Source organism: Neomonachus schauinslandi, chromosome 9, assembly GCF_002201575.2.
Source record: "Neomonachus schauinslandi chromosome 9, ASM220157v2, whole genome shotgun sequence".
Taxonomy (NCBI): Eukaryota; Metazoa; Chordata; class Mammalia; order Carnivora; family Phocidae; genus Neomonachus; species Neomonachus schauinslandi.
This window is the reverse complement of record NC_058411.1, coordinates 102,660,483-102,687,255: the sequence shown is the minus strand read 5'-3', so window position 1 is coordinate 102,687,255 and position 26,773 is coordinate 102,660,483. Positions and strand designations below refer to the sequence as shown.

Here is a 26,773-nt window from a genome sequence, read left to right as displayed (position 1 = left end):
AACATAAATATCTATTTGAGTTTGGCCTGGTCAGTAGGTATTCAATTTTAGTCTTAGAGAGTTCAGAGAAAGCTATTTTTTATTTTTTTGAAAGACTTCATTTATTTGAGAGAGACGGACAGCATGAGCAGGGGGTGGGGCAGGGGCAGAGGAAGACAGAGGACAAATAGACTCCCTGCTGAGTGGGAAGCCTGACATGGTGCTCAATCCCAGGACCACGAGATCATGACCTGAACCAAAGTCAGATGCTTAACCAACTGAGCTACCTAGACGTGACTATTTTTCTTTTCTAGATTTCATTTGGAGCTAAAATGAAACCAGAGATGGGGGTCTATAAGGCATGACTAAGTTCTAGATCAGTGTGCTAATCATTAAATGTGAATCATGTCTACAAACATGGTTGCCACACTGTTAGAACCTGGTCCCTATCAGGAAGAGAAGAGAGGTGGTAAGATAATCTGACCGTGGTGTGGGAGTACAAAACAAAAATAGTACACATAATAAACATCTCAGGATGATAGGATTCTTTGGAGCAAGCAACCAGCTGAAGTATGTTGAAGATATTCAGATCATGCAGGCCCTAAGTAAATAATTAAGTTAATAAATGGGTTTGGAAATGAAACAGGAGATACTTCTCATTTAAAACCTTTGACTTGGGCGCCTGGGTGGCTCAGTTGGTTAAGCGACTGCCTTCGGCTCAGGTCATGATCCCGGGGTCCTGGGATCGAGTCCCACATCGGGCTCCCGGCTCAGCAGGAAGCCTGCTTCTCCCTCTCCCACTCCCCCTGCTTGTGTTCCTGCTCTCGCTGTCTCTGTCTCTGTCAAATAAATAAATAAAATCTTTAAAAAAAATAAAAATAAAAAAAAATAAAACCTTTGACTTACTAAGTGCTACTAAAAGCCTTTTGAAGAACTGTGCATTTTCTCCTGACATTCATGTGACAAAGATGCAAAAACTACATTAAAAAGTGGCTTTTTTTCCTTACACTTTTGATAAGAGTAATAGAGAAGTCTTTGGGCTCCATCACTGAACTAATCATGTGGAAAATAAAACCCAAACATTTAAATTTCCACAATCGATATCTAAAACACCTGAGAAGCTACTCAAGTCCTAAACTAAATGTCTCATCACAGGCATTCCTAAGATTTATTTATTATTTTGAGAGAGAGAAAGAGTGCACACACGTGTGGGCAAGCAGGTAGAGGGAGGTAATTTTTTTAAAAAGATTTTATTTATTTGAGAGCGAGCGAGTGAGCACGTGAGAGCTTGAGAGCACAAGTAGGGGGCTGGGAAGGGGCAGAGTGAGAGGGAGAAGCAGGCTCCCCGCTGAGCAGGGAGCCTGATCCCAGGATCCTGGGGTCATGACCTGAGCTGAAGGCAAAAAAAAAAAGCCACTTAATGGATTGAGCCATCCAGGCGCCACGTTGATTTTTCTTTTGAAAAGTTTTCACCTTTCCCTTCCCATTTATATCCTCTTATTTTTGGTCTTTGCCATTTCATTATTGAACAAATTTGTGATTGTGTTCTGAAGTATCCAGTTTTTCTCTACTGCTATCCATTTTATATAATTCCATTAGATTAGTCTTCTTAAAACATTACCCGTATCGGGGCGCCTGGGTGGCTCAGTCGGTTAAGCGACTGCCTTCGGCTCAGGTCATGATCCTGGAGTCCCGGGATCGAGTCCCGCATCGGGCTCCCTGCTCGGCAGGGAGTCTGCTTCTCCCTCTGACCCTTCCCCCCCTCATGAGCTCTCTCTCTCTCTCATTCTGTCTCAAATAAATAAATAAAAAATCTTTAAAAAAAAAAAAAAAAAAAAAAAACATTACCCGTATCACTTCCTTTATTCAAAACTGCCAATGCCTCTTAGCTGACAGTAGGATGAAAATTCAAACTGTAATTATTACTGATGTCCAAAATCCTCCTAAACTACATTTCAAGTCTTATCTTCCATGGCTTCTCTAAGAACTCCCTGCTCTGGCCCACCAAGTTTACTGACTGGCCCTCAAATGTACCTTGAATTCCCTGCCCAACCATCTGTACCTTTTCTCCTTTTCTTCTACATAAACCCTTCTTCTTCCAGGAAGCCTTCCAAGGGCACTCTAGAACAGTTTCTCAATATGGGCACTAACATTTTGAGCTGGATAATTCTTTTTTGTGAGAGGCTGTCTTGTGTGTTGTAGGGTGGTTAGCAGCATTTATAGCCTTTATCCACCAGATACCAATAGCACAATCAGGTGTGACAACCAAAAATGTCTCTCACTGTTGCCAAGTGTCTTCTGGGGGGCAAAATCACCCCCTGTTGAGAATAGGGAAGCCCTCTCAACAAAAAATTATTGGGCCCAAAATGTTAATAGTGCCAAGGTTAAGAAACCCCACTCTGTCCTAGTCTTAATCAAACTGCAGGACGTGGCTCATTGGTAAACTGTGAAATCAATTCAATTGGTTGTAAATAGCATTAAAAACAGGGAGAAACAATAGGATATTTCAGATTGTACTGAAAGTAGTAACGGCAAGTCACTTAACATTTTTGTTTCAGTTTTATATAAGTATGCATATATTTTGGATTGTGACAAAATGTAATTCTTACTATGAGTCTTGGTCATAAATCTAAAGACACTACTTTAGTCTGATCTCAAAAGAAGATCTGAGACTTACTATTTCTAGCATTTTTTTTTTTTTTGCCACATTTACATTATTTAGTAGCCTGTCTAATTCTATCTGTATGTTTAGGTCTTACTCCCTAACCCTGGCAGAATCTTGATGGCAAGGGCTACATTCTACTTGATTTGTAATCCTCCACAATGGTATCCTTACAGAGTTATGTTTCCAATATAGATCTTGCTTGTTTAATTCAGTGACTCAGAAGACTCCTAGTACAGGTTTTGAGTCCATACTTGCCTGCAAAGAGATCCTGGGGCTCTTGGTCTTGTTCCTCATGGATGCCATTTTCTTTGGAGCCATTGTTGATGAGAAGGGAAGCAATTCCCTTTGGAGACTGGGGCTTACTCTGAAAATGAAGAGATACTCTGAATAAGACAGTACTGTTAAAAACAAACCTAGAAAGTGACTTCTTCTTCTTTTTTTTTTAATATTTTATTTATTTGACAGAGAGACACAGCGAGAGAGGGAACACAAGCAAGGGGAGTGGGAGAGGGAGAAGCAGGCTTCCCGCTGAGCAGGGAGCCCGATGCGGGGCTCGATCCCAGGACCCCGGGATCATGACCTGAGCCGAAGGCAGACGCCCAACGACTGAGCCATCCAGGTGCCCCTAGCAAGTGACTTCCAATGCATCCCTCAGTTGCACCCACAGGTGTTTAGAGAAGACAGGCTCATGATTCAGCCAGTTCAATAAGCAGCAAATCATCATTAGTGATGTTAAGTGCTGCCCAAGTAATCACAGAGCTAAAATAAACTCATACATATCAGAGTTAATTTCTAACACTATAACCTTGCTGAAATGCCCTACCCCAAAGCACATGATACTGACATGGGTATGTGTACACACAGATAATTTTCAAAAGAACCTGTCCAAATGCATTTCTCCTTCTTACTTGATGACCTTTATTCTTTCAAATGCTGATGGGGCACATTCTAATGACCAGGACACCACACTGGAGTGCAGAATTCAAGCTCTGATCCTGGCTTACTGTGTGGCCTTGGCTAAACTGTTCACAGAAAAGCAGTTGTGTAGATATTACTGGCCCCCTGACAGGCAAAGGAAGGTATAACACTTTACATCTAATGCTGTTCATAAATATAAGTTATCTTTTTATTCCTAACTTACACAGACACAATTTTCAACCACACCCATGCCAGACCAGCAGAATAAAAACCAGTCATGCTTAGCCTAGTGGGCACATGGTAAAAATACAGTCAATTATGGCCTTTATCAAAAGCTCAGTGATCACCCGCAAACAAGTATCGGGTGGGGCCCCAGACCGGTACCAGAGTGAACAAAGCTGAATTGTGTAGAACATGAACAAAATGCTGGGAATCTGGCTTCAAAAGCCATGGTGTGGTATTGCAGGGTTTTGAAGTCAAACCCCAAGGCCAAATCAGTTAAATGACCTGACTTAAGGAATCTTTTATGAAACATTTCCTTAACAAATCTGAGGGAGTTTGTTCTCAGAAACAGGCCTTTTCTGACCCAAAAGAACAAAGTAAAATGACAGATCTATTGGGTATTCTGAATTTGCCATGCAAACAGTTCCATCCCAATACTGGGGCCACCCTTAGGGAAAGAAACTGCTACCAATATGTAGAATTTATATTAATAAACAATGCCCCTACTGGAACTTTTCTATGCTAATAAAGCTTAATGAATACTTAAATATTTTCATACTTAAATATATATGCTTAAATGTTATACCAACTCAGAGACAGTGATCCTGTTTTCTAGGTGCTTCCACAATCTTCAACAACAACAAAATTACTACAGAGATAAAGACAACAAATAACAGGGCAAAACCAAAACCCACAGCTCCCTTTTGCCTCATATATTGCCAACTACCTTCCTACACACACATTTCTTTTCTATACATTCTCTTGTGCTCTTGGACAGTATGGGGATCTCACAAAAAGCCATATGATTTAATTCAATTCTCACTGATACCAGTTATCTCCAAATGGAGATCCAGGAGAGATTAAAACCCAAAACACATTAATGATATATATATATAATCAACTGTAATTTACTAGTAGCTCACCAGGGAGACTAAAGCAACAGGAAAGGCACAGGTTAGAATTTAGCCATTTAAAAAAAAAATACCTAGAAGGACCCATTCTTGTGATATGGAGATGAATAAAGCCAACTATCCATTTCTGTTTCATCATCTAAACTTGGAAGTTTGAAGACTAAGATAACAGCAGCCTGCCTTTCCTTATAATAATCAGAAGAGACAGACCCAGATGGATGGGATACTCCAAAGACTACTAGAGCATGGCTACCTATCTCTTCTTCTACCAGATCCCCTTCAAGCCCAAACTGTAAGTTGCTTGACGAGAGGGGCGCCTGGGTGGTTCAGTCTGTTAAGCGTCTGCCTTCGGTTCAGATCGTGATCCCAGGGTCCTGGGATTGAGCCCCGCATCGGGCTCCCTGCTCAGTGGGGAGTCTGCTTCTCCCTCTCCCTCTGTGTGCGTGAACTCTCTCTCTCAAATAAATAAATAATCCTAAACAAAAGCAAAAGTTGCTTGACTAGAACTGTGATGAAAACAAAGATGTGTGCTCCCATACCTAGTATGCTAGGTAACAACTACATGTGAGAACAGAAAACTGCTCCTCAGATGTACTCTGGGATACCAACCCCCAGATCAAAGTATTCATGGCTGAGTTCATAGAAAGCTGAAGATAGACTGATTACTGTATTTTTTCTTCCTCTGTTCTTTCCTCTGTAGTTCTTAATCTTCTATGTGTATAAAGCGTTGTATTCTGTTCCCCACCACCCCCACCATCTAAGCCTTTTTTTCATGTCATCAAGAGTTGGACAGGGGCGCCTGGGTGGTTAAGCAACTGCCTTTGGCTCAGGTCATGATCCTGGAGTCCCGGGATCGAGCCCCGCATCGGGCTCCCTGCTCAGCGGGGAGTCTGCTTCTCCCTCTGACCCTCTCCCCTCTCATGTGCTCTCTCTCTCATTCTCTTTCAAATAAATAAATAAATCTTAAAAAAAAAAAAGAGTTGGACAAAAATCGCACTTCTGGTGATTTAACTATTGTATGGGTACACCACAACACAGTCATCTCCCTAAAGATGGCTATTTACAGTTTCCAGGTTTTTATCATCACAAATGATGCTATGATGTTTATCCCTATATATAAGTCCACATCTGAGTATTTCCTTGGGATAGATTCTTAAGTAGAATTATTGGACATAAAATTTTAAAGCCTCCGCTAAGCTGACTTCCAGAAAGACCACCAATTTACACCCCCCACCCCCAATATGTAAGAGTGCTGCACCCACAGTAACATTAAGCATTCTCTTTTCTTCTTCAAGATTTTTAAGTAATCTCTACACCCAACATGGGGCTTGAATTTACAACCCTGTGATCAAGAGTCACGTGCTTGACTGAGCCAGGCAGGTACCCCAAATTCTTTCTTTTAAAAAATCTTTGCCAGGTTGACTGGTAAAAAGTCTTGTTTCCACATGTTTACTGGCCATTTGAACCCCTGTGACTTGTCTTGATGTCCTTTGCTCATTTTTCTAAGCTAAGTCAGCACTTAGATGTACACTTTCCTTGCATAAGTATACCTAAGTTTATCTAAGTTTCTTACATAATGCTCTCTCAGGCATATTGTACAGTACCCCTCCCCAACTTTATCTCTTTTCACATCTGTTTTATTTGGGGCCTTACCAAATTTATTTTCAGATGAATAATTTGGATTAGCATTGGACAAGCTAAGCTTATATTTTTAGGCTGGGAAGTACCCAGCACACAATTGGTCTTTGAGGCATAACATTCTCAAGTTTTACTTAAAATCAGATTCGGTAAAAGCTGAGAACTATTTTTTTTAAAGATTTTTATTTATTCGAGAGCGAGAGCGAGAGAGATCACAGAGGGAGAGGGAGAAGCAGACTCACTGCTGAGCAGGGAGCCTGACACAGGGCTTGATCCCAGGACCCTGAGACCATGACCTGAGCCGAAGGCAGATGCCCAACCGACTGAGCCACCTAGGCACCCCTGATAACTATTTTTACATATAAGAAATGGACAAAGTATCCTATATTCACACAAAACTGTTAATAGAAAACAAGTCTTCCATGAGACTAGAGTCTATAACAATAGCTTATCATCAAAATAAATACTTATCTGGGCTTTATAACACATTTTGTATGTTTTGCCCAAGATTAAAAAAAATTAATCAGTATTATTAATTTATATTAAAAATCTAATTTGGGGGCACCTGGGCAGCTCAGTTGGTTAAGCGTCTGACTCTTGATCTCACTTCAGGTCTTGATCTCAGGGTTGTCGCCATGCTAGGTGTGGTGCCTACTTAAAAAAGTAAAAAATAAAAAGCTAATTTTAAGTCAACAGTTAAATTTCAGGAAGGACTCATTCTGGGGGAAAGGAAGAGGCACACTGATTATACTGAGCTGCAAAATCAATACTAAAAATAACCTTTGCTTATAATTCATATTTAAAAAAAAAAATTTCTGAATTGCCAGTACATCACAAAACTATCCATCTATTTAAAGGGAGCTAAATTTCTAGGCAACAGATAAAACTATTTTCTATGATGAAAACAGTAAGTTTGTGATATAGTTAGTAAAGCAAATTATAGCCCTGCCTACTTCCCCCTATCCCACCACCTTCTCCTGCCCCCTTTTCTGAAATAACGGAGGCATACTTTCTTTAGTGACAGAGTCCTAGGCTAGGATATCCAACCCTTGCTGACTCCTTTTGGCTGTTAATTCTAGCAGGTGGTTCCACTGATAAGCCTGTTTAAAAGTTCAAGTATTTCTGTTTATAATTACAAGGCACACAGACTGCCTAATCTAACTCTCAGAGAGGCACTAGAGCGAGCTACAGCAAGAGAGCACTTGTGTTAAGAGCAAACAGGTATTCTCCACCAATTACCAGCCCCAAACCATGAGGCCAGGCCACTAACGCAATGTTCTTAGCTCAGGGAAGGACAGACTTGGGTTTGCTATCCCTCATAGCTGAACATACCGATTTAGTCCTGAAAAGTACACTGTGATTCTGCGTAACTTCCCTTTAGTTATTGAGTTGTGATTCTCTTCCTTATGTTGCTCAACTGCTCGTTGCTCTATGCAGAATCCTTGCATTATTCAAGGGACCTCAAAAGGGTAGTACTGTTAAAATTCTCAACTGCATTTAGAGAGTGAATCCAAATTAAAAGCTAAGGTAACACTGTGCTTCTGGAGAACTAGGGTACTCACCTTCTGGCGAAAAATTAATATAATTTAGTAAGGCAAGACAGAGCTACAGAATTGTTATCATACTAACGTAATAAGGCAAGGACAATTAGGAAAAAGTCATGCCCAGAAGTTATACCTAGATAACAGGGCAGTCACAAAGTCTTTAAAAATCACCCTGGAAGACCTTGACATGAAATACTGTTCTATTTGCCACGTTTACTTCTACAGAAAAATGAGCTAAGTGGGGTGGTGTATTCACTTTCTTTCTTTCTTTATTATTATTATTATTTTTTAAAGATTTTATTTATTTGAGAGAGAATGAGATAGAGAGAGAGCATGAGAGGGGGGGAGGGTCAGAGGGAGAAGCAGACTCCCTGCCGAGCAAGGAGCCCGATGCGGTACTCGATCCTGGAACTCCAGGATCATGACCTGAGCCGAAAGCAGTCGCTCAACCAACTGAGCCACCCAGGCGCCCGTGTATTCACTTTCTATCGCCACCGCAACACAAAATGATCACAAATTTAACAGCTTAAACAATGCAAATGTATTATCTAAAAGTTCTGTAGAAGTTAATACAGGTCTCACTGGGCTAAAATCAATGTGTCACCATGGCTATGTTCCTTTGTGGAGGTTCTATGGGAGAATCTGTTGCTTTGATCTTCTAGCTTTTAAAAGTGATCCACATTTCTTGGCTCATGGCCTACTTCCTCCATTTTCAAAACCAACAATGTCGCATCTCTCTGTGCCTTTCTTCTGTGGGTACTCGTTTCCACAGTCACTCTCTGACACTCTTCCATTTTTAAAGGATCCTTGTGATAACACTGGGCTCACTCAGATAACCCAGGCTAATTTCTCTACCTTAAGGTCAACTGATTAGGAACCTTAATTCCATCTTCAACCTTAATCCTCCTTTGCTTTGTAACCTAATACATTCACAGCTTCTGGGATTAGGAGGTGGATATCTTAGGGAGGGGGCAATTATTTTACTTACCACAGGCAGTGACTCCTTTCCCATGCCACCGCCAGTTTCAAAAATGGCACAGATGCACTAAAAGCTTCTGCGCTTGGCAGAATGGAATTTAGTGTCCATTAGATTTGGGAATAGGGTGCATCTTACTCTACGAACTGGTTAAATATTCGGTTAACCCAAAGGACTTCACAATTTTACCCCCCTTCACAGCTAAAGGAGTTCAAGTAGGCGTTACTATCCTGGGGTCCATGAGACATGGAATTCAGGAGGTGTCTAGGAACTTAGATGGCAATAAAGTTTCAATTTCATTTTCACTAATTTCTAACTGAAATTCAGCATTTTTTTCAATTACAAAGATAGCCAACAAACCACAACAGTAATAGCAGTATTTGACACTATAACAGAAATCAGATATTTTTATTTGACATAACAATTGTTACAGTTCTCAAAATATCATTTATAGTCATCTCTATTTTTTAAAAGAATTATGGTAGTTATAACTATCCCTAGATCTTACCAGGTAAAGCATTAAAAAGCACATATTACAAACATAAAAATTGTTTTAATGTTTTGCTAACTGCATTTCTGTGTAATTGGTTTCCTTGTAATCTTATGTATTTTATACACGTAAAAACATTCTGAGAATGGATCCATAGGCTTCACTGGACTGCTAATGGGTCCGTGACACAAAAAGGTCAAGAACCTCTAGGCTAGTCCCTCTAAGACTAATGAAAATAGAAAAGGGGAAGCTGGAAGGGTGGGGGAAATGAGAGACTTCAAAGTGAAAGGGCATACCATGGTCTACCAAAATTTACCTACAATCTACTGAATTCTATGATGTAATTTCCCTACTAAACTTTTTGGGTTTCAAACTAATATAACTTAGAAGGGCCCAGAAAACTGCAGAAGGATCAGAGTTCTAATGAGTGCATTAACTTCCATTTTGAAAAAGCAAACCCAGTTCAAATCTGCTCTGAAAGCAGAATGAAGCCCCAGCTGTCCACTTGACTAAGCAAGAGAATAAGCCAGAAAAAGTTGAGCAACAGGCTTTTCCTGGAGATGAGATACTTATGGTTACTTGCTCTACTAACTATGAACTACTCCTGATTTATTTATGCCAACAGTTACTCAAGAGGGCTGAGAAGCTTTGAGGACCAAGAGAAATTGGAGTGTTCTTTTTCCTCTCTCTCCTCCCAACCAAACAAATCACAAATGGCTAAGTCATCAGAACTACCCTAACACCTGAAAAAGCAAAGAGCAGCAACTCCCTACAGAAACCAGAAATCTGACTGCAACCTTTATTGCTTCTCCTATAAGCCCCAAACTCTAATTTTAAATAAATTTTTGAGTTCTTATTAGTCATCTTTAAGTCTTTTCTCATCCCTCTACCTCCAAAAGTGCTTTGTGACTAATTCTGTTAGCTTTTCCTGCATAACCCTGAAAGCTAGATTAACTGCTAGTAGAATTCTATGATCAAGAAATTAATGATTCTATGTACTTCAAGAAAAGAAAACCTAAACTTACTAGAAGTGAAACTGGTTTACAATTTGAGCTGAGCATTAAAACGAATCTTTGGATATAACACCAGTTGCTGACTTTTTCAAGAACATATGTATCAGACCTGCGTGAAAAATGAGGAATTTCAACTACTATCTTTTTTGAGATTTTATTTATTAGAGAGGGAGACAGCCTGAGCGTGCCTGCATGCAAGAGCGGGGTGGGGGTGGGTGGGTAGGAAGGGGAAGGAGAAAGGAGAAGCAGACTCCCCACTAAGCAAGGAGCCCCACTCAATGCAGGGCTTGATTCCAGGACCCTGAGATCATGACCTGAGCCAAAGGCAGACACTTAACCGACTGAGCCACCCAGGTGCCCAACTACTAATCTTTTAAGACCAGATCTGACCACCTAATGTGCCTGCATCAGGCTCCCTGCACAGCGGGGAGTCTGCTTCTCCCTCTGCCCCTCCCCCCCACCACTCGTGCTCTCTGTCAAATGAATAATTAAAAAAAAAATAGAGAAGGTATATTATCAAAAAACTTACTGAGGACATGTTATATCCTTGGGAACAGCCACCATGCATTTTGCACAACAGAATTAAAATATTAGCCAGCTAAACTATTAATCTCTTTAGGGCTTTTAATAAAATTACCAAATTCTGTCCAGATCTAAATAAGTTATCCTATAAGCACACAAAAGGAAATAAACTGGTCTTGGGATTGTAACACAGTGCAAATGAAAAATAGGGAAATTCCTCAAAAAATTAAAAATAGAACTATGATATGATCCAGCAATCCCACCTCTGGGTATGTAACTAAAAGAACTGAAAGAAGAGTTTTGAAAAAATATTTACACACCCGAGTTCATGGCAGCACTATTCACAAGAGCCAAGAGGTAGAAGCAACCCAAATGTCCACTGAGGAATGAGTAAACAAAATGTGGTATATACACACAATGGAATATTATGCAGCTTTAAAAAGGAAGGAAATTCTGATGAATACTAGAATACGGATGAACTCTGAGGACATTATGCTAAGTGAAATAAGCCAGATACAAAAGGACAAATTCTGCATGATCTCACTTACATGAGGTCATCTAAACTAGTCAAATTCACAGAAACAGAAAGTAGAATGGCGGTTACCAGGGGCTTGGGGGAAGGGAAAAGGGAAGCTGTTATTTAATGGGTACTGAGTTTCAGAATTCCAAGACGAAAAAGTTCTGGACATCTGTTGCATAAAAATGTGAGTATACTTAACATTACTGAACAGTAAAATTAAGAAAGTTTACGATGGTAAATTTTGTTTTGTTTTATACCACAATAAAGAAAACCTGATTTATTCTCCCTCAGGATACATGTTATATTGATCACAGATGTAGGCTGGATTCTAAAAATAACATGTCCTTTCCTGTCTAAATGTTAATACACAACTTACATTTATATAATTCCCGTAGTTTATAAAACACTGTCAATCAGAAGCCACTTGCTATCCATGACTTCTGAATACCAATAAAAGTTTTATTATTCTTTTGTCTTAAACACCAGTGAGAATATGTAAATAAGTCTTTATTAATCAATGACTATTCAACATCTGACTTTTCTTTCTTTATTTGACAGAGAGATAGAGAGCACAAGTAGGCAGAGCAGCAGGCAGAAGCAGAGGGAGAGGGAGAGGTAGGCTCTCCGCGGAGCAGGGAGCCCGACGTGGGGCATGATCTCAGGACCCTGGGATCATGACTTGAGCCGAAGGCAGCCACTTAACCCACTGAGCCACCCAGGCACCCAACATATGACTTTTCAAGTTCCCCGCTGTTTCTTCTTCATTGTTTGTTTTGTTTTTTGTTGTTTTTTTAAGATTTTATTTGCGAGAGAGAGAATGAGAGACAGAGAGCATGAGAGGGAGGAGGGTCAGAGGGAGAAGCAGACTCCCTGCCGAGCAGGGAGCCCGATGTGGGACTCGATCCCGGGACTCCAGAATCATGACCTGAGCCGAAGGCAGTCGCTTAACCAACTGAGCCACCCAGGAGCCCTCTTTATTCTATTTTTTACTTCTATTTAATTTTTTAAATTTAAGTGGTCTTCACGCTGGGCGTGGAGCCCAATGAGGGGCTTGAACTCACAACCCTGAGATCAAGAGTTGGACACTTAACCAACTGAGCCACCCAGGCGCCCCCCTATTTTATTTTTTCTAGCCATTTCTGTAATTACTATGGTTTCAATTAAAGATGAAGAGTAGTGGGAAAAAATTCTAATTGGTCTGATAGATCATCGGAAGAAGTAGATACCAGATTTGGCCAAAATCTGAAGTGAGGTTATCACTTTTCCTCCTTCCTCTTAGCATGAGAAAGGCCTCTGCAGTTCTCTTTCATTTAGAGGGCATATCTAGGCATACTGCTAAAAAGAGATGGGCATATAAGAATTCCTGGGAGGGCAAATAAAGAACTTGCTTCAACTCTATCATTCAGTGTAAGTATGCAAGTAAGACCACTTAAGTTAAATGAGGCACAAAAATATGTATGCCATTTAGTCAAAAATTTTTAACATAATTTACATATTTATATATATATCTATATGTATAATTTATATATATTCTAAAAATATCTTAAGATATTTCCCAGCTGGTTTTCAATCTTAAGGCAATGCTTTCAGATTTGTTTTAATAATCCTTTTAATATTCAGATTTGTTTTAATAATCCTTTTAACTCCAGTCTATCCCTTTCATGTAACTGGTTTGTAGATTCTGAAATGCATATCATGGGCGCCCCTTTGATTATAAATACTTTTATTACTGTATTAACAAAGCCTCTTGGACCCTAAAAGAGAGCAGATGGGATGATTAACAACAGCAGCTGTTACATCAATGTCCAGGAAATTACATGCATACCATAAATTATTTTAAATTTTACATGCCTCAGCTTCCCAATTTTTTAATACCCCTCCCTCTGCCTCCAACACCCATCAAAACACAATATGAAGGTAAACTTAATAAGATGCCACTGAAGTCATTAAGTGCCTACCTTCATGATTTTTAGTTAATCAAATCAATCTTATTACTAGTTTTTGATAAACTATATTAACCATTTTTGGGGTTAATATAACTTTTCTAATCCATTACTAGATTCTGTGGGTTCTTTGATTCTTAGCGTAATTTCAGTTTACAATGCTCAAGTGTTTCACAAGTGTTTCACAGATATTTGAATTTAATCCGAATAATGGTGGGCGTAAATGCTATTATTCACATTTTACAGGTGAGGAAACCATACAGAGTAATTACGTACCTTGCCCAAGTAACAGAACCTGGATGGATTTAAATCAGCCTTCAAGGCCCTTGTTCTTATTTTATTCTTCAATGTTACTCCTTAAGACACAGAAGCACTGCAATCCCCTGTCTTCTTACACAGGCTCACAACTAAAACATTTATTGGAATATAATTTGTATTCAGTGGCTTTTAAACAAGAAATTCCCAGTTTAACTAGTGAGAAATATTGGAGTCTTGGCTTCCTGAAGATTAACATCAGGACAGGCAGCTCAAAAAATGGCTTACAGGTGGCATTTTAGTTTCCCCAGCAACTCAATTTTCCTGGATCAAAATCTAACTAAAAATAATTACGCTTTCTGTGGTAGAACAAGTTCATTCTGACTCCTTCCTCCTCTCTCTGGTTGGAAATTAGGCGAAGTACTTCCACACAGTCTTATAAGAGAGAAGTACTGATGCCTCCGTAAAGTAATCTGAGATCAATCAAGTCACAGCCTCTTCAACTTCTTTTAGAAAACTCTAGAATAAACTCCTCACCCTTTCAGGGCCCTTTTTGAAAATAAATCATCATTTGCCTACGTCACCAATCACTTTCAATGTCAGAGTGTCTATTTTCAGATATTTGGTCTGAATAACTACCATCCCAGTAGTTATTTTTTTTTCATCCCAGTAGTTATTAACAGTAGCTAATTACCAAAGGAAAAGACCAAAAATTTGTTTTAAGTGAGATACAGAAAGACTAAATTAGCAGCAAGAGTTATTTCTTAGAATAACAGAGACTTCATTAGACAGTTTTAAGCCGTTATATTAGCATCAACAAGTACTTTTTGGGCTGGGATTATGAATTCCATTCCCGAATACAGTACAGGGAAAATTCTAAAGATGTCACCAAAGATATTTCCTAGAAACTTAGCCGCTTTCTGACATAAATGAAACAAGCCTCAACCTTTTTCAGACACATGCTACATAAAGAATTTCAAGCTGTCTTATTTAGTCACTTATATACTGAAATAGGTACTACAAAGAGAAGTATTATCCGAGATAGAATAGTACATAAATTCACAGACCTAGCACTGAAGTTTTCAACCTGGAACGAACTGTACCAAGTCGTGTGAGTCAGTATTCTTATAAAACAACCCAAAACATCGCCACTGGTTCCAGAACTGATTATTGATTTTCACATTCCACATACAAAGATCAGTTTCTCCCCCAACACCTCTTATTAGAAACCTGGATATTATTAAGGGAAACACCGTTTCCTCCTCACATTTAGAGATTTAATCCCACAGAGGTACTTAGGCATTTTAATACAGCTCTTTAAAAAGGACAAAGCTTGTCATCTATGTAGTGATTTATCTGGCAGGGCCTTCTTTTCAACCGACTTCTGGCAGGATTTTCCCTTAGAGATCAGAGGAGTCAACGTAACCCTTATAAACTAGATCCACAATGAGCCTTTGGTAATTAACTGTAAGTTCTGAGCTAATGAAAGGATTTGTGGGCGGGTCAAGGTCCTGAGCCACTCCAGATAACACTACTGATCCTAGGAGCAGTAAGGTTAAGGAAAGAAAAAAGTCTGCATCCCATTTCCTTATCTTGACCTATTAAATCAGGCCGCCAGGAAACGACCACAAAACAATCCCGTGGGTCCTTGGGGTCACCACACGGCAGGGCCAAAGGCCGGCCTGGGCATCTCTTCGCTGTCAGGGACCTGGGTGGAGAAGCCACCACACCCCTCGCTCCTCACCGTCTGCCCCCGGGACCTGGGAGTCGGGCCCCTAACATCTTGGTACTCATTAAGGGCTCCCAAGCCGCGACTACCGTCACCAACGCAGGGTCTCGCCGGGCCCCGCCGGGCCCATTCTGCCCAGCTTCCTCGACCCTCGCTTGGCCTCTCTTCCCTTCTCGGGCGCCCGCCCGCCCGCCGGCCGCCCGAAGGGTGCGAACTCACGGCCGCCGTGGCGCCGGTGAAAATATCCTCCCCCTCGGTGTCGCTGTCCCCAGCCTCGGGTTCTGACCCCCCGGCCGCCCCCTCGGACTCCCGCTCCAGGCCGGGGAAAGGCGGAGGGAGTCTATCCGCAGCGCTACAGCCACCACCACCCGACGCCATCTTCCTCCACCCGCGGCGGAAGCCGCAACAACAACTTTATAGAGAGAGAGCGCCGCGAGCAAAACGTTCCAGAGGAACGAGGAGTGGGATCGTCGTGACCAACCCCGCGGGACGCACAGGGCGGGGGCTCGGGGGCGGGGCCCGGCCGCTGGGGGCGGGGCAGGGCGGTCCAACGCTCCGGCCCAAAGCTCCTACCCAACAAATCCGAACCCGGCTTCGCGACGCTGAGTTCTTAACCAAGGGGGGAGTGGGGCGGAAAAGGAAAGAGCTAGGTAGGGGCTGCTCGGATTCCTAGGGCCCTTTCTGTTCTGGATAGCTTTAGCCAACAGCCTTCTTAAGAAGATGTTCGAATAAAGGAGTTTGAAAACTCCTCTACATGCTACCTACCTATGCCAGTGCTCTCATTGAGATTCAGTAAATATTTTTGAGGTCTCTCAACAGGCGGCAGCAAAGTTTCACCACTTATTCTTTGGACGACATTTAGTTAATTCATTCAAGAAATATATAGAACATCTACTGTGTGCCTGGCACCCTACCATGCGTTTGAATACAGAAATAAGCTCCTGACCCACTAGGCACTTGAGGGAGACAGGCATGCAAATGAACAAATTCAACGTGTTCAGTGCTATGATGTGTTCTGGGAGCACAATGAAAGAGGGTATCAGTTATGCTTGGAAATGTAGGGAGGCCTCAAGGGGGTGAGGCCTTGTAACCAAAGTTACAAGGAAGTTGGGGTTATCCTCTTCATTGCTGTGGAGTGGAGTGGAACAGATGGCAGGGAAATTCATAAATTCTGAACACAATTTTCCTGGGACCTAAACTATTCACTTGTCTGGTGAGCCTAAAGTCTAAATCAGCCAGACAATAAACAAAAGATAAACGGGATATGTTAGCATAGGGTAATTCAGCAAAATGACCCTTTCTTTTCAATAGAGAAGAGATGACATTTGGAATCAAGTCTGATAAAAGGTTTGTTTCTAATTGCAAATTCCTCAACATCAGGGATTGGTTCCCTCACAGGTCTATGAGCTGTTTGAGGGCAGGGGCCGCCTCCGATCTTCGTATTCTCGGTGCCTATACACCAAGTCTGGCAAAGTAAGTGGCCAATAAATGTTTGAAACTTGGAGGGATGGATGGATAAAACTAACATCATCAACCTTGTTCCTGGCATTCATCACAGCCACGAACACCAGAGGACTTAAGACATTCTTTTTAGGATTACGATTTCCAGTATGTCACTACTGGATATCCTGGGCACGAGGAAAGGCCTTTCGTTCTAAGTTGTCTCTGAAGGCGACCGACAGAAATATGCAGCTAGTAGTGGGGAACTGTGCTGGCCTGAGCCCTCTGAGGCGAGAAAATCAAAAGCCCTCTCTTTCCCCGCGACTCCTAGCCAACTTCAGTGGACTTCCAAGACCTTCCGTTTCAGGGCAACGGAAACTCACTTCCGGCGTGACTAGGAAGTAAGAAAACTGGCTGGAAGCGGCTCCCTCAGAGAAATAACAGTAGATTGTCCTTGCATACGCTCCTCCAGCAAAGATCTCCTTTCCCCTACCTCTTCAGGATTTATTTTCAGCTTCGAGGGCGCTGAATGAGGCAAACAGTGGCGGGTAACAGACCGTTACCTACCCCTTCTTACCCGATATAGACTACAAATCCCAGAATACATCTCTTTGCCCCTTGGTCCCAGCACGCAATGCTCCTCACGTGCTGGGAGGAATTTTTTTTTTTTCTCTTGTCCCGCCGAAACCGAGCAAAGCATGCTGGGGCTTGTGGTCTTCGCGGGGCCCTTCCCTAGGTCCTCCGCGCTACTCTGTCAGGCCCCGCCTATTTTCTGCTCTCTTCGACCTTTAGGCTTGTCTCGGCCCATTTGAAGACCAGGAAGTTGATAAATCTCGAGGCCCGCTGCTGAGAGACGGTGGCTCGGATGGGACAGTCGCCAGGGATGGCGGAGCGTGAGGATGGAGCGGGTGTCCGGGCTGCTCTCCTGGACGCTGAGCAGAGTCCTGTGGCTCTCCGGCCTCTTTGAGCGGGGAGCTGCCCGGCAGCCCCGGATCATGGAAGAAAAAGCGCTAGAGGTTTATGGTAACTAATTTTACCCAGGACAGCGTTTGGCGTTGTACGTGGAGGTGGGGGTAACGGGGATCTCACCTGAGGGCTGGGGGTGGAGACTCCGGTTTTTGCTGGGTCTCGTCCGAAGCTTGGGAAGCCTTTTCTCCGGGGTCCTGAGTCACGCAGGAATGTGGATCTTTCTAGGACCCGGGCTCTTCCCAAACCTGGGGCAAGCCGAGCCTGGAGATTTTTAAACGCTTCATTTCCCTTGTCTGCCCCACGCCCTAGTGGCCTTTTCAAGATTTCTGGGCAGAGCAGGCATTTAGGGTGCTTGGTTAGGAAGCAAAGCTGGATTGATTGCACTACTTGTCTCCTTCCTTGCGTCCCCTAGCCCCTGGGTGACTAACGAGTTGGGGACTGGCCTAAGGGCACAGTCGCTCTCTTGTGCAAAAAAAAAAAAAAAAAAGAAAAAAAGGCAGAGGTCCCCGAGAGAAGAGGACAAACCCGGCTCCCCGTACCCGGGCCTCGAACTTTTAGTTTCTTACCACAGCCAAGCCAGCAGTGCAAAAACGAATACACACACACACAATCACATACATTGTTTAAATTCCTGGGACCCGCTTCATTGTACAAATGAGAAAACAAAGGTTTAGAATGGTTAAACAGCTACCCGGAGGTCACACTGCCAGTACAGAAACGGCAAAAACCAAGCCCATGTCTTCTGATTCCAAACTTCGTGCACTTTACACCATTTCACAATTGCCTTATGACTCCCTGTTTTGGGACTTATGTAGTATTGCTTTTGAAAACTAAAAAGACTGGCTCTAACTGCTGTTCAGCTGTTCCTGCTGACTGCGGGTGAAAGATCTAACCAAAGAATACAAATAAAATGTGGGCAAGGATTAGGGACCAGGAGAAGGAGGCCAGGGTTGGAAAAGATCTTTGGAGCCAATCTAATTTACCGCTCTCTTACTAGAGGCAGGACTTAACCCCAGCTAGATGATTATGAGTAGAATGATCTCCACAAAACGGACACATTCCTGTACTATCAGACTTCTGTCTACAGCATCTCAGGACAGAAGGGCACTTGGGGATACAGCTTTGGAAGAGAGATGATTCTTGTCCTAAAGTTTCTATCGAGGGAGACCTATATATGCAAAAATAGACTATTTTTTATTTTATGCAGTAGAAAGCCATCGACCTGAATAAGAGATAGAGATATTCAGAGGAAAGAGAGATAGTAATCTCTGAATGGGGGATCTGGAAAAACTTAAGGAGGAGTCACTTGAGTTAGGCCTTGAAGTATAAGTATGCTCTGGATATATGGAGGGTAGAAGGCATACTAAGAGAAAAGGGAGCAAAAGTATGGAGGTGATAAAGGAACATGTTAGAGAATGGCAGATAGGTGGGGCTTCAGGATAGAGTTTGTGGTAAAGGGTGGAAGTGTGGTCAAAAATTATTTTAGATACCAGGTCAGAACTAGATACTGAAGATTTAAATGTATAAAGAATATCAATGCAGGGGCACCTGGGTGGCTCAGTCGTTTAAGCGTCTGCCTTTGGCTCAGGTCATGATCTCAGGGTCCTGGGATTGAGCCCCACATCGGGCTCCTTGCTCAGTGGGGAGCCTGCTTCTCCCGTTCCCTCTGCTCCTCCCCCACTCGTCCTCTCTCTCTCTTTCACTCACTCTTTCTCTCTCAAATAAATAAAATCGTTTAAGAAAAAGAATATCAGGGCGCCTGGGTGGCTCAGTCGTTAAGCGACTGCCTTCGGCTCAGGTCATGATCCCGGGGTCCTGGGATCGAGCCCCGCGTCGGGCTCCCTGCTCTGCGGGAAGCCTGCTTCTCCCTCTCCCGCTCCCCCTGCTTGTGTTCCCTCTCTCGCTGTCTGTCAAATAAATAAAAATAAAATCTTAAAAAAAAAAAGAGGGCACCTGGGTGGCTCAGTTGTTAAGCGTCTGCCTTCAGCTCAGGTCATGGTCCCAGGGTCCTGGGATCGAGCCCCGCATCAGGCTCCCTGCTCCGCGGGAAGCCTGCTTCTCCCTCTCCCACTCCCCCTGCTTGTGTTCCCTCTCTCACTGTGTCTCTCTCTGTCAAATAAATAAATAAAAATCTCTAAAAAAAAAAAAAGAAAGAAAAGAAAAAGAATATCAGTGCAGAGCCATAGAAGAATTTTCATCAGGGGAGTAATGTGAGAAGAGCAACATTGCTTTCTTTCTAAATAAATAAATCCAAATCTCTCAAATCAGTAGAAAACCAGAGAAGTTTAATAAGGGGTGAGACTTAATTTCAGGGTTAGATAGCATATTAAAGAATATAATGCAGCTTGTATAAATGAGCCTTACAGGGAAAATGCCAAGGATGAGGGGGAGCAAATTTCTTTTAAAAAAGCCGTGTTGGGCGCCTGGGTGTCTCAGTTGGTTAAGCGACTGCCTTCGGCTCGGGTCATGATCCCAGGGTCCTGGGATCGAGCCCCACATCAGGCGGGAGCCCGCTTCTCCCTCTCCCACTCCCCCTGCTTGTGTTCCCTCTCTCACTGTGTCTCTGTCAAATAAATAAATAAAATCTTTAAAAAAGCTGTGTTTCCTTGAGCCCCATGGTGACGGAGCCTTGTGAAGAAGCTTTGTCTTTTCTTTCCTGTCTCCATTTTCAGATTCTGTGGCTAATCAAGTGATAAGCCCAGGAGTGGCTGGGGAGAAGGTGGAGTTTGATTGATTTGTTTTTCCCAGTAGCATTTCTGATTACAAGGGTGCTCTCAATAATAGAACAAAACCTCAGGCTGGAGAACATCAAAGTCCATCCTATGTGGATTCCCTCTGCTCTCCTTTCTACCTCACCATTTGTCTATTATTCTCCTTTTCCATATTTTTCTCCAACCTCAGAGTAAGAAGGAAATCTTGTCCTCTCCAAGGCCAGCCCAGGCTCCCACATCCCTGGTCTCATTCCCTTCTGCTTATTTTGCCAGTCCGCCATCCTCCCCCCTATACTTTCAGTCTCACTTCCTCTGTTTGATCCTTCCCCTTGGGCTATAAAACATACTCAAGTTTCCCTTACCCTTGTCATTGTTCTAGCTTTGTCTAAACCCACTATCTGTTCTTTGCCCTTCCCTTCCCTGCCAAAGCCCTAGGACTACATTTTCGGTTCCTTCTCGTTTCCCCTTTTGCAATCTGGCTTCTGTCCTCATCTCTCTACTGAAACTGCTTTCTTATAGGTGAGCTTCTGGGTTACAAATCCAAAGACCTGTTTCAGCTGTCCTCATTTTGAATTTTTCTGCTGCATTTAATGTTGTTAATCTCCCCCCGCTTCCATCTCTGCTTCTTGCTTTTCTTTCTTCTTCTGATCCCTAAATTAGGTGCTTCCCACAGGTCTATTCTTGGGTCTCTCCCTTTACATTAGTGGTTTTCAAACTGAGCTGCCCATAAGAACAACCTGAGGAATTTTTTAAGTCCAGCCCATACTACAAATCAATTAAATCAGGATCTTTGGGAGTAGGGCTTAGACATCAATTTTTGTTTTGTTTTTAAAGCAGTCCTGATGATTCCATTGTTCACCCAAGGTTGAAAACTGTTCTGCTCATTCTTTGCGAATGCCATGGGTTCAAGAACCACTCTAGCTTTGTTGCTCTCTCTCTCTCTTTTTAATTTTTTATTTTAATTCCAGTATAGTTAACATACAGCATTATATTGGCTTCAGGTGTACAATATAATGATTCACAATTCTGTATGTTACTCAGTGCTCATCATAAGTGTACTCTTTTTTTTTTTTTTTTAAAGATTTTATTTATTTATTTAACAGAGAGAGACACAGCGAGAGAGGGAACACAAGCAGGGGGAGCGGGAGAGGGAGAAGCAGGCTGCCCGCCGAGCAGGGAGCCCGATGTGGGACTCGATCCCAGGACCCCGGGATCATGACCTGAGCCGAAGGCAGACGCTTAACGACTGAGCCACCCAGGCGCCCCTGGCCCAAACTCTTATATCCTCACTTATGCTGGGTTCCAGGCAGACTCAACATTTTTTTAATTAAAAAAAAATTTTTTTTTAAGTAGTCTCTACACCCAACGTGGGGATCAAACTCATGACCCCAAGATCAAGAACTGCATTCGTTGCTGAGCCAGCCAGGAGCCCCTAAACTTCTTTTCCTTTTCTTTCCTTCACCTTAAATGTCAAATACTGAAATTTTTTTTTTTTTTTTTTAAGATTTTATTTATTTATTTGAGACAGAGAGAGCATGAGACGGGGGAGGGTCAGAGGGAGAAGCAGGCTCCCCGCCGAGCAGGGAGCCCGATGCGGGACTCGATCCCGGGACTCCATCCCGGGACTCCAGGATCATGACCTGAGCCGAAGGCAGTCGCCCAACCAACTGAGCCACCCAGGCGCCCCTCAAATACTGAAATTTTTAAAGGCTTGTTTCAGATTCGACTTTCATAAATCCTGATACCACAGTCTCCCAAGCTATGTTATTTCTTCCCCTTTAGCTTCTATGACTCTTGTCATTCTTATGTTCTCTCTGTAATGTTGGATCCAAGAAACTGGTTATGATCTAATAAGAATCCAAGAAAACAGTTTTCTCAAAAGGAAACTGGTTGTGGAAATTTCTGTGAGAAATCTGGGCAGTTACTATAATATTTGGTTCAAAAAAAAAAAAAGCAGTCCGTGTTTGGATTAGGACTGGCAAAGTCATCCTTATTGAGAATATTCATGTTTTAACATAATACCTTGTCTCTGATGATTCTTTAGATTTGATTCGAACTATCCGGGACCCAGAGAAGCCCAATACTTTAGAAGAACTGGAAGTGGTAACAGAAAGTAGTGTGGAGGTTCAGGAGATAAACGAAGACTATTTGGTTATTATCAGGTTCACACCAACAGTACCTCACTGCTCTTTGGCAACCCTTATTGGTAAGGTTTTATATATAAATATATTTTTAATTCTAAATTATTTTACTGATACTGACCCAAAATAACAATTAGCATCATGTATCACACTTTATAGTTCACAGAGTCTTTTCAAATGTGTGTCTTCTGTAGCCCTCACAGCCTATGAGAGAATTTTCCAGATGAGGAACCCAAGACTCAGAGAGTTTAAGTGACTTGCTCAGAATCACATAGCCAGGAAATGATGAAGCTGAGGCTCAAACCCAGGTCCCCTGACTCCAAATGTGAGATCTCCTTTAGTTACCCAATGCTGCTTTTCTTCCCTGTACACGCCTACAATTAAGAGAGTGGGTGTGGGCCAGTCCTCTCCTCAGTTCTGGGGATTGGAGTGGGTGCTGTCAAACTAGCCCTGCTGCCATCACCTTCTTTTCCTTTCGCTGCTCTGTTGGCTTCAGTGCAGCATGGGCCATAAGTCCCAGTGGGAGAGTTCTGTTTGTTTTGTTTTTTTTTTAAGTTTTTTATTTGGGAGCATATTTTTGAGGTAGTTTTCTATTCGAGAGGCTGCATTCCCAATATTTTGGAGTAGTTAGCTGTAAGATATACAAGAGATGTCTTTGAAGATAAAGGAGGGGCGCCTGGGTGGCTCAGTCGGTTAAGCGTCGACCCTTAATTTCTGCTCAGGTCATGATCTCAAGGTTGTGGGATTGAGCCCTGCTTGGGCTCCACGCTGGGTGTGGAGCCTCCTAAAGATTCTCTTTCTCCTTCTCCCTCTGCCCCTCTCCCCCCCATCTAAAAAAATAAATAAATAAAAATAAAAAAGATAAAGGAAGTTTATTTCAAACCAAATGTTCATCAGTAGGGAATTGGTGAAATAATCATTAATGGTATATATTAACAATGGAATGCTATACAGCTATGAAAAAGAATGAAAAAGCTCTCCACATACCGGTATGGAAAGATCTTTGTGACATACTGTTAAGAAATAAAAACAAGTATAATATTACTACATTTGTGTATAAAAGGGCAAAAATAGAAATTTGTATTTGATTGTATAGGCACAAAGAATATATAAGAAATGGCCAGCTGTGATGGGGGTGGGTATTGGTGGTAGGAACTGGGCAGGTTGGGGACAGGGTGGGAGGAAGACTTTACTGTATACCTTTTTATATTTTTAAGTTTTTGAAGTATGGGAATATATCATCTGTTTAAAAATAGATAAGTTTATAAAAATGATTGAAAAGGTAAATATTTTATTATTGCTTCCATTTTTGTGATTTCTGTTTTTCTCTTCTCACTTGTTGATCTGGGATCCCTGTTAGTGATTTCCAGCATATGGGCCACATCTTGAGGGACTAAAGGGTCCATGAATCCATAGATAATATTGTCGTTATTTATTTATTTATTTTTAAGATTTATTTATTTATTTGAGAGAGAGAGAACATAAGCCAAGGGAGAGACAGAGGGAGAGAGAATCCTCAAGCAGACTCCCTGCTGAGCACAGAGCCTGCCAAAGGGCAGGATCCCAGGACCTTGAGATCATAACCTGAGCCAAAATCAAGAGTTGGCCACTTAACTGACTGAGCCACCCAGGCACCCCGATGATATTGTGGTTATTAATATTCTATCCTAGAAAAAGCATTTTTGAATGCATGCTTATTTTTTTGTCATTGGACAGTTTCTGAATCAAAGATACCAGAAGTACTGCTACTCTCTTGATGTGAAGGGAAGTATCTTAAAATATTTTGATACATAAGAGTTCTTAAATAGAGGGTCTATTACTCTAAGAGCCTTTAGCAAGTTGATTTTTAAAAAGTAACATTTGGGGGGGGAAGTAACATTTAGGGGCACCTGGGTGGCTCAGTCGTTGAGCGTCTGCCTTCGGCTTGGGTCATGATCCCAGGATTCTGGGATCGAGCCCCGCATTGGGCTCCCCGCTCAGCGGGAAGCCTGCTTCTCCCTCTCCCACTCCCCCTGCTTGCGTTCCTGCTCTTGCTATCTCTGTCTCTGTCAAATAAATAAATAAAATCTTAAAAAAAAAAATTATTAAAAAGTAACATTTATTTTGTGTTTTTTTACATTACAAAAGTATGTTTCTTGGCAATAATTTGGAAACTCCACAGAAGCATAAAGAAAAAAATAAAAATCAGCTGTCATAAAAGAATGTGTGCTCTAGGGTAAAATTCCAGCTCTGTCAGGTCTGCCACTTTGTGGCCTTAGGCAAATTACTTAACCTTTCTGAGCCTCAGTTTCCTTATCTGTAGAGATAATAAGAGTATCAACAGTTATAAAGGTTAGATAATAGAACACGTGAAATAGATAATATTTTTTATTCTTCATTAAATATTAGTTTTTAATTATATAGTCATAGAGGTTTGTACTAATCACATCAGTATATCATAATTTTTATAACCATTTATACCACTTCTAGGCTTTCACAATTTATTAAATAATATGATGAACAACTTTATACATAAATATTTTCATATATCTCTAGTTATTGCCTCAGGATAAATTCCTTTAATTGGAATTATTGGGTCATATGGTATAAGTATTTTTAAGCTTCTGGGTACATATAAGTAAGTCCTTATTAAAAAGTTTCTACTCTTTGACCCAGGAATTAAGGAAATAATTCCATTGAAGAAAACAGTAACGTGTACAAAACGTTTATAGTAAATTTATAATAATAAAGCCTGGAAGAAACTATAGTATCTATTAATAAGGAAATGGCACCAATATAATGGAATTTCTTGTTTCTATAGAAAATGATAATCAAGGAATCAAAGTATCTGAGAAATGTATGAAAAAACTGGAATGCTAAGCTGCATTTGATTATGATTGTAATTATCGAAAAACCACGTTTGTGTGGACAAAGATTGAGAAAGCCCAGGAAATAAAAGTAACTCTAAAGGCACCCAGATCCGATTATGGGAGCTACTTCAGATCTGTCCACTCCTTGAACAAAGTGTTGTCAGGATTTTTGGGACCCTTTTAATATGAGTTCCAGTTAAGACCCTTGGCTTTTTAGAAGTTAGTATACTAGTGTAGTAACCATGTTCAATCAACACGATTGGAAAACACATTAAAGGGAGCCTTCTGCCTGGCATCTGGGAGGGTTTTCCTATGAGCAGGTAGTGTGAAGCAGGGGAAGGCACCTGGGTATGCGTTCCAGCCTGAGTGCTTAGGTCGTCACCTACTCAGAGTTATCCTGGTAAATAATTGCAAAGACAAGGAAGACTCAAAGGGGATGAGTGGGTAAGGCAGAGAAAACCAGCTGATAGCCATTTGTGTTGACTTAGTCCGGACAAGAATAACTGAAGGCAGGTGTGGTCCAATATGAAGGGCATAGGATTTGGAGTCAGAAGGTCTATATTTAGCTCCCAGCTCTCTGCTTGTCAGACAAATCACTTATCATGGTTCCTGGTTGTAAAATGAAAATGATACAATAGTAATAGCTAATATTTATTAGATACTTTTTATGTACCAAATCCTATTTTAGGCACATTGCATAACAATTTATTTACTACTCATAACAACCCTGTATATAGTGGTACTATTATAATACCTATCTTACAGATAAGGATACTGAAGCTCAGGAGAGGTTAAGTAACTTGCCTAGGGCCCCATAGCTTGTATACAGTGGAGCTTCTTTTGAACCCAAAGTATCTATCTCAGTAATGCTGTACTGCCTCTCTTAAGGATATTGATGTTCAAGAAAGTGCTTTGTGAATTGTGACACAGTTGTTATTTATACTACGTGGGTAAAACACCTACCAACAGTGAGTAGAACACAGGAGGAGGCTCAGATGATACACAGGTAACAAATTAAAGAGACAGTGTGGGGGGCAGAGGGAAGAGAAGAACCCTCCAGATATGCTTTAAGGCAGATCTTCTAAAGGGAGACCCTCTTAAAGAAACTATATGTTGTCTTTAGAGTTCTCTAATATTTATTATGAAATTACTGTGTTCTAGACTCTAAGTACTCTGAAATACTTTGCATAAGAACAGTTTGACTTATCTTTTGTGTCTAGGGGTGTAGATTTAGTTAAAAATTCCTTCCTTGTTTTGAGGTGGGGGAGAAGAGGAACATGGGCACACAGAGGGTTCGTTCCAAGCCCAGTGTTAATTTCTGTTACAAGCCTCAACTGG

At 41.6% G+C, this 26,773-nt stretch overlaps 2 protein-coding genes across 4 annotated transcripts in view; one reads left to right on the top strand and one right to left on the bottom strand.

Annotated features, from left to right (window-relative positions):
- The window catches only part of SNX1 (sorting nexin 1), a 34,664-nt gene extending 18,888 nt beyond the window's left edge, over positions 1 to 15,776 (bottom strand). For 2 of the 3 annotated variants that reach the window (XM_021694057.2, XM_044918348.1), the window contains exons 1-2: positions 15,545 to 15,719; positions 2,900 to 3,008 (exon numbers count right to left, since the gene is read on the bottom strand). In XM_021694057.2, the coding sequence (XP_021549732.1) occupies positions 2,900 to 3,008; positions 15,545 to 15,703 (268 nt within the window). In that variant the 5' untranslated portion in view covers positions 15,704 to 15,719. Of the gene's footprint in view, positions 1 to 2,899; positions 3,009 to 15,544 lie in introns of all 3 variants that reach the window. The other variant, XM_021694056.2, reaches the window with a different exon arrangement.
- Positions 15,777 to 17,558: 1,782 nt separating this feature from the next.
- The window catches only part of CIAO2A (cytosolic iron-sulfur assembly component 2A), a 15,713-nt gene continuing 6,498 nt past the window's right edge, over positions 17,559 to 26,773 (top strand). The window contains exons 1-2 of the mRNA XM_021693872.1: positions 17,559 to 17,788; positions 22,490 to 22,651. Of these exons, the coding sequence (XP_021549547.1) occupies positions 17,665 to 17,788; positions 22,490 to 22,651 (286 nt within the window). The 5' untranslated portion in view covers positions 17,559 to 17,664. The remainder of the gene's footprint in view (positions 17,789 to 22,489; positions 22,652 to 26,773) is intronic.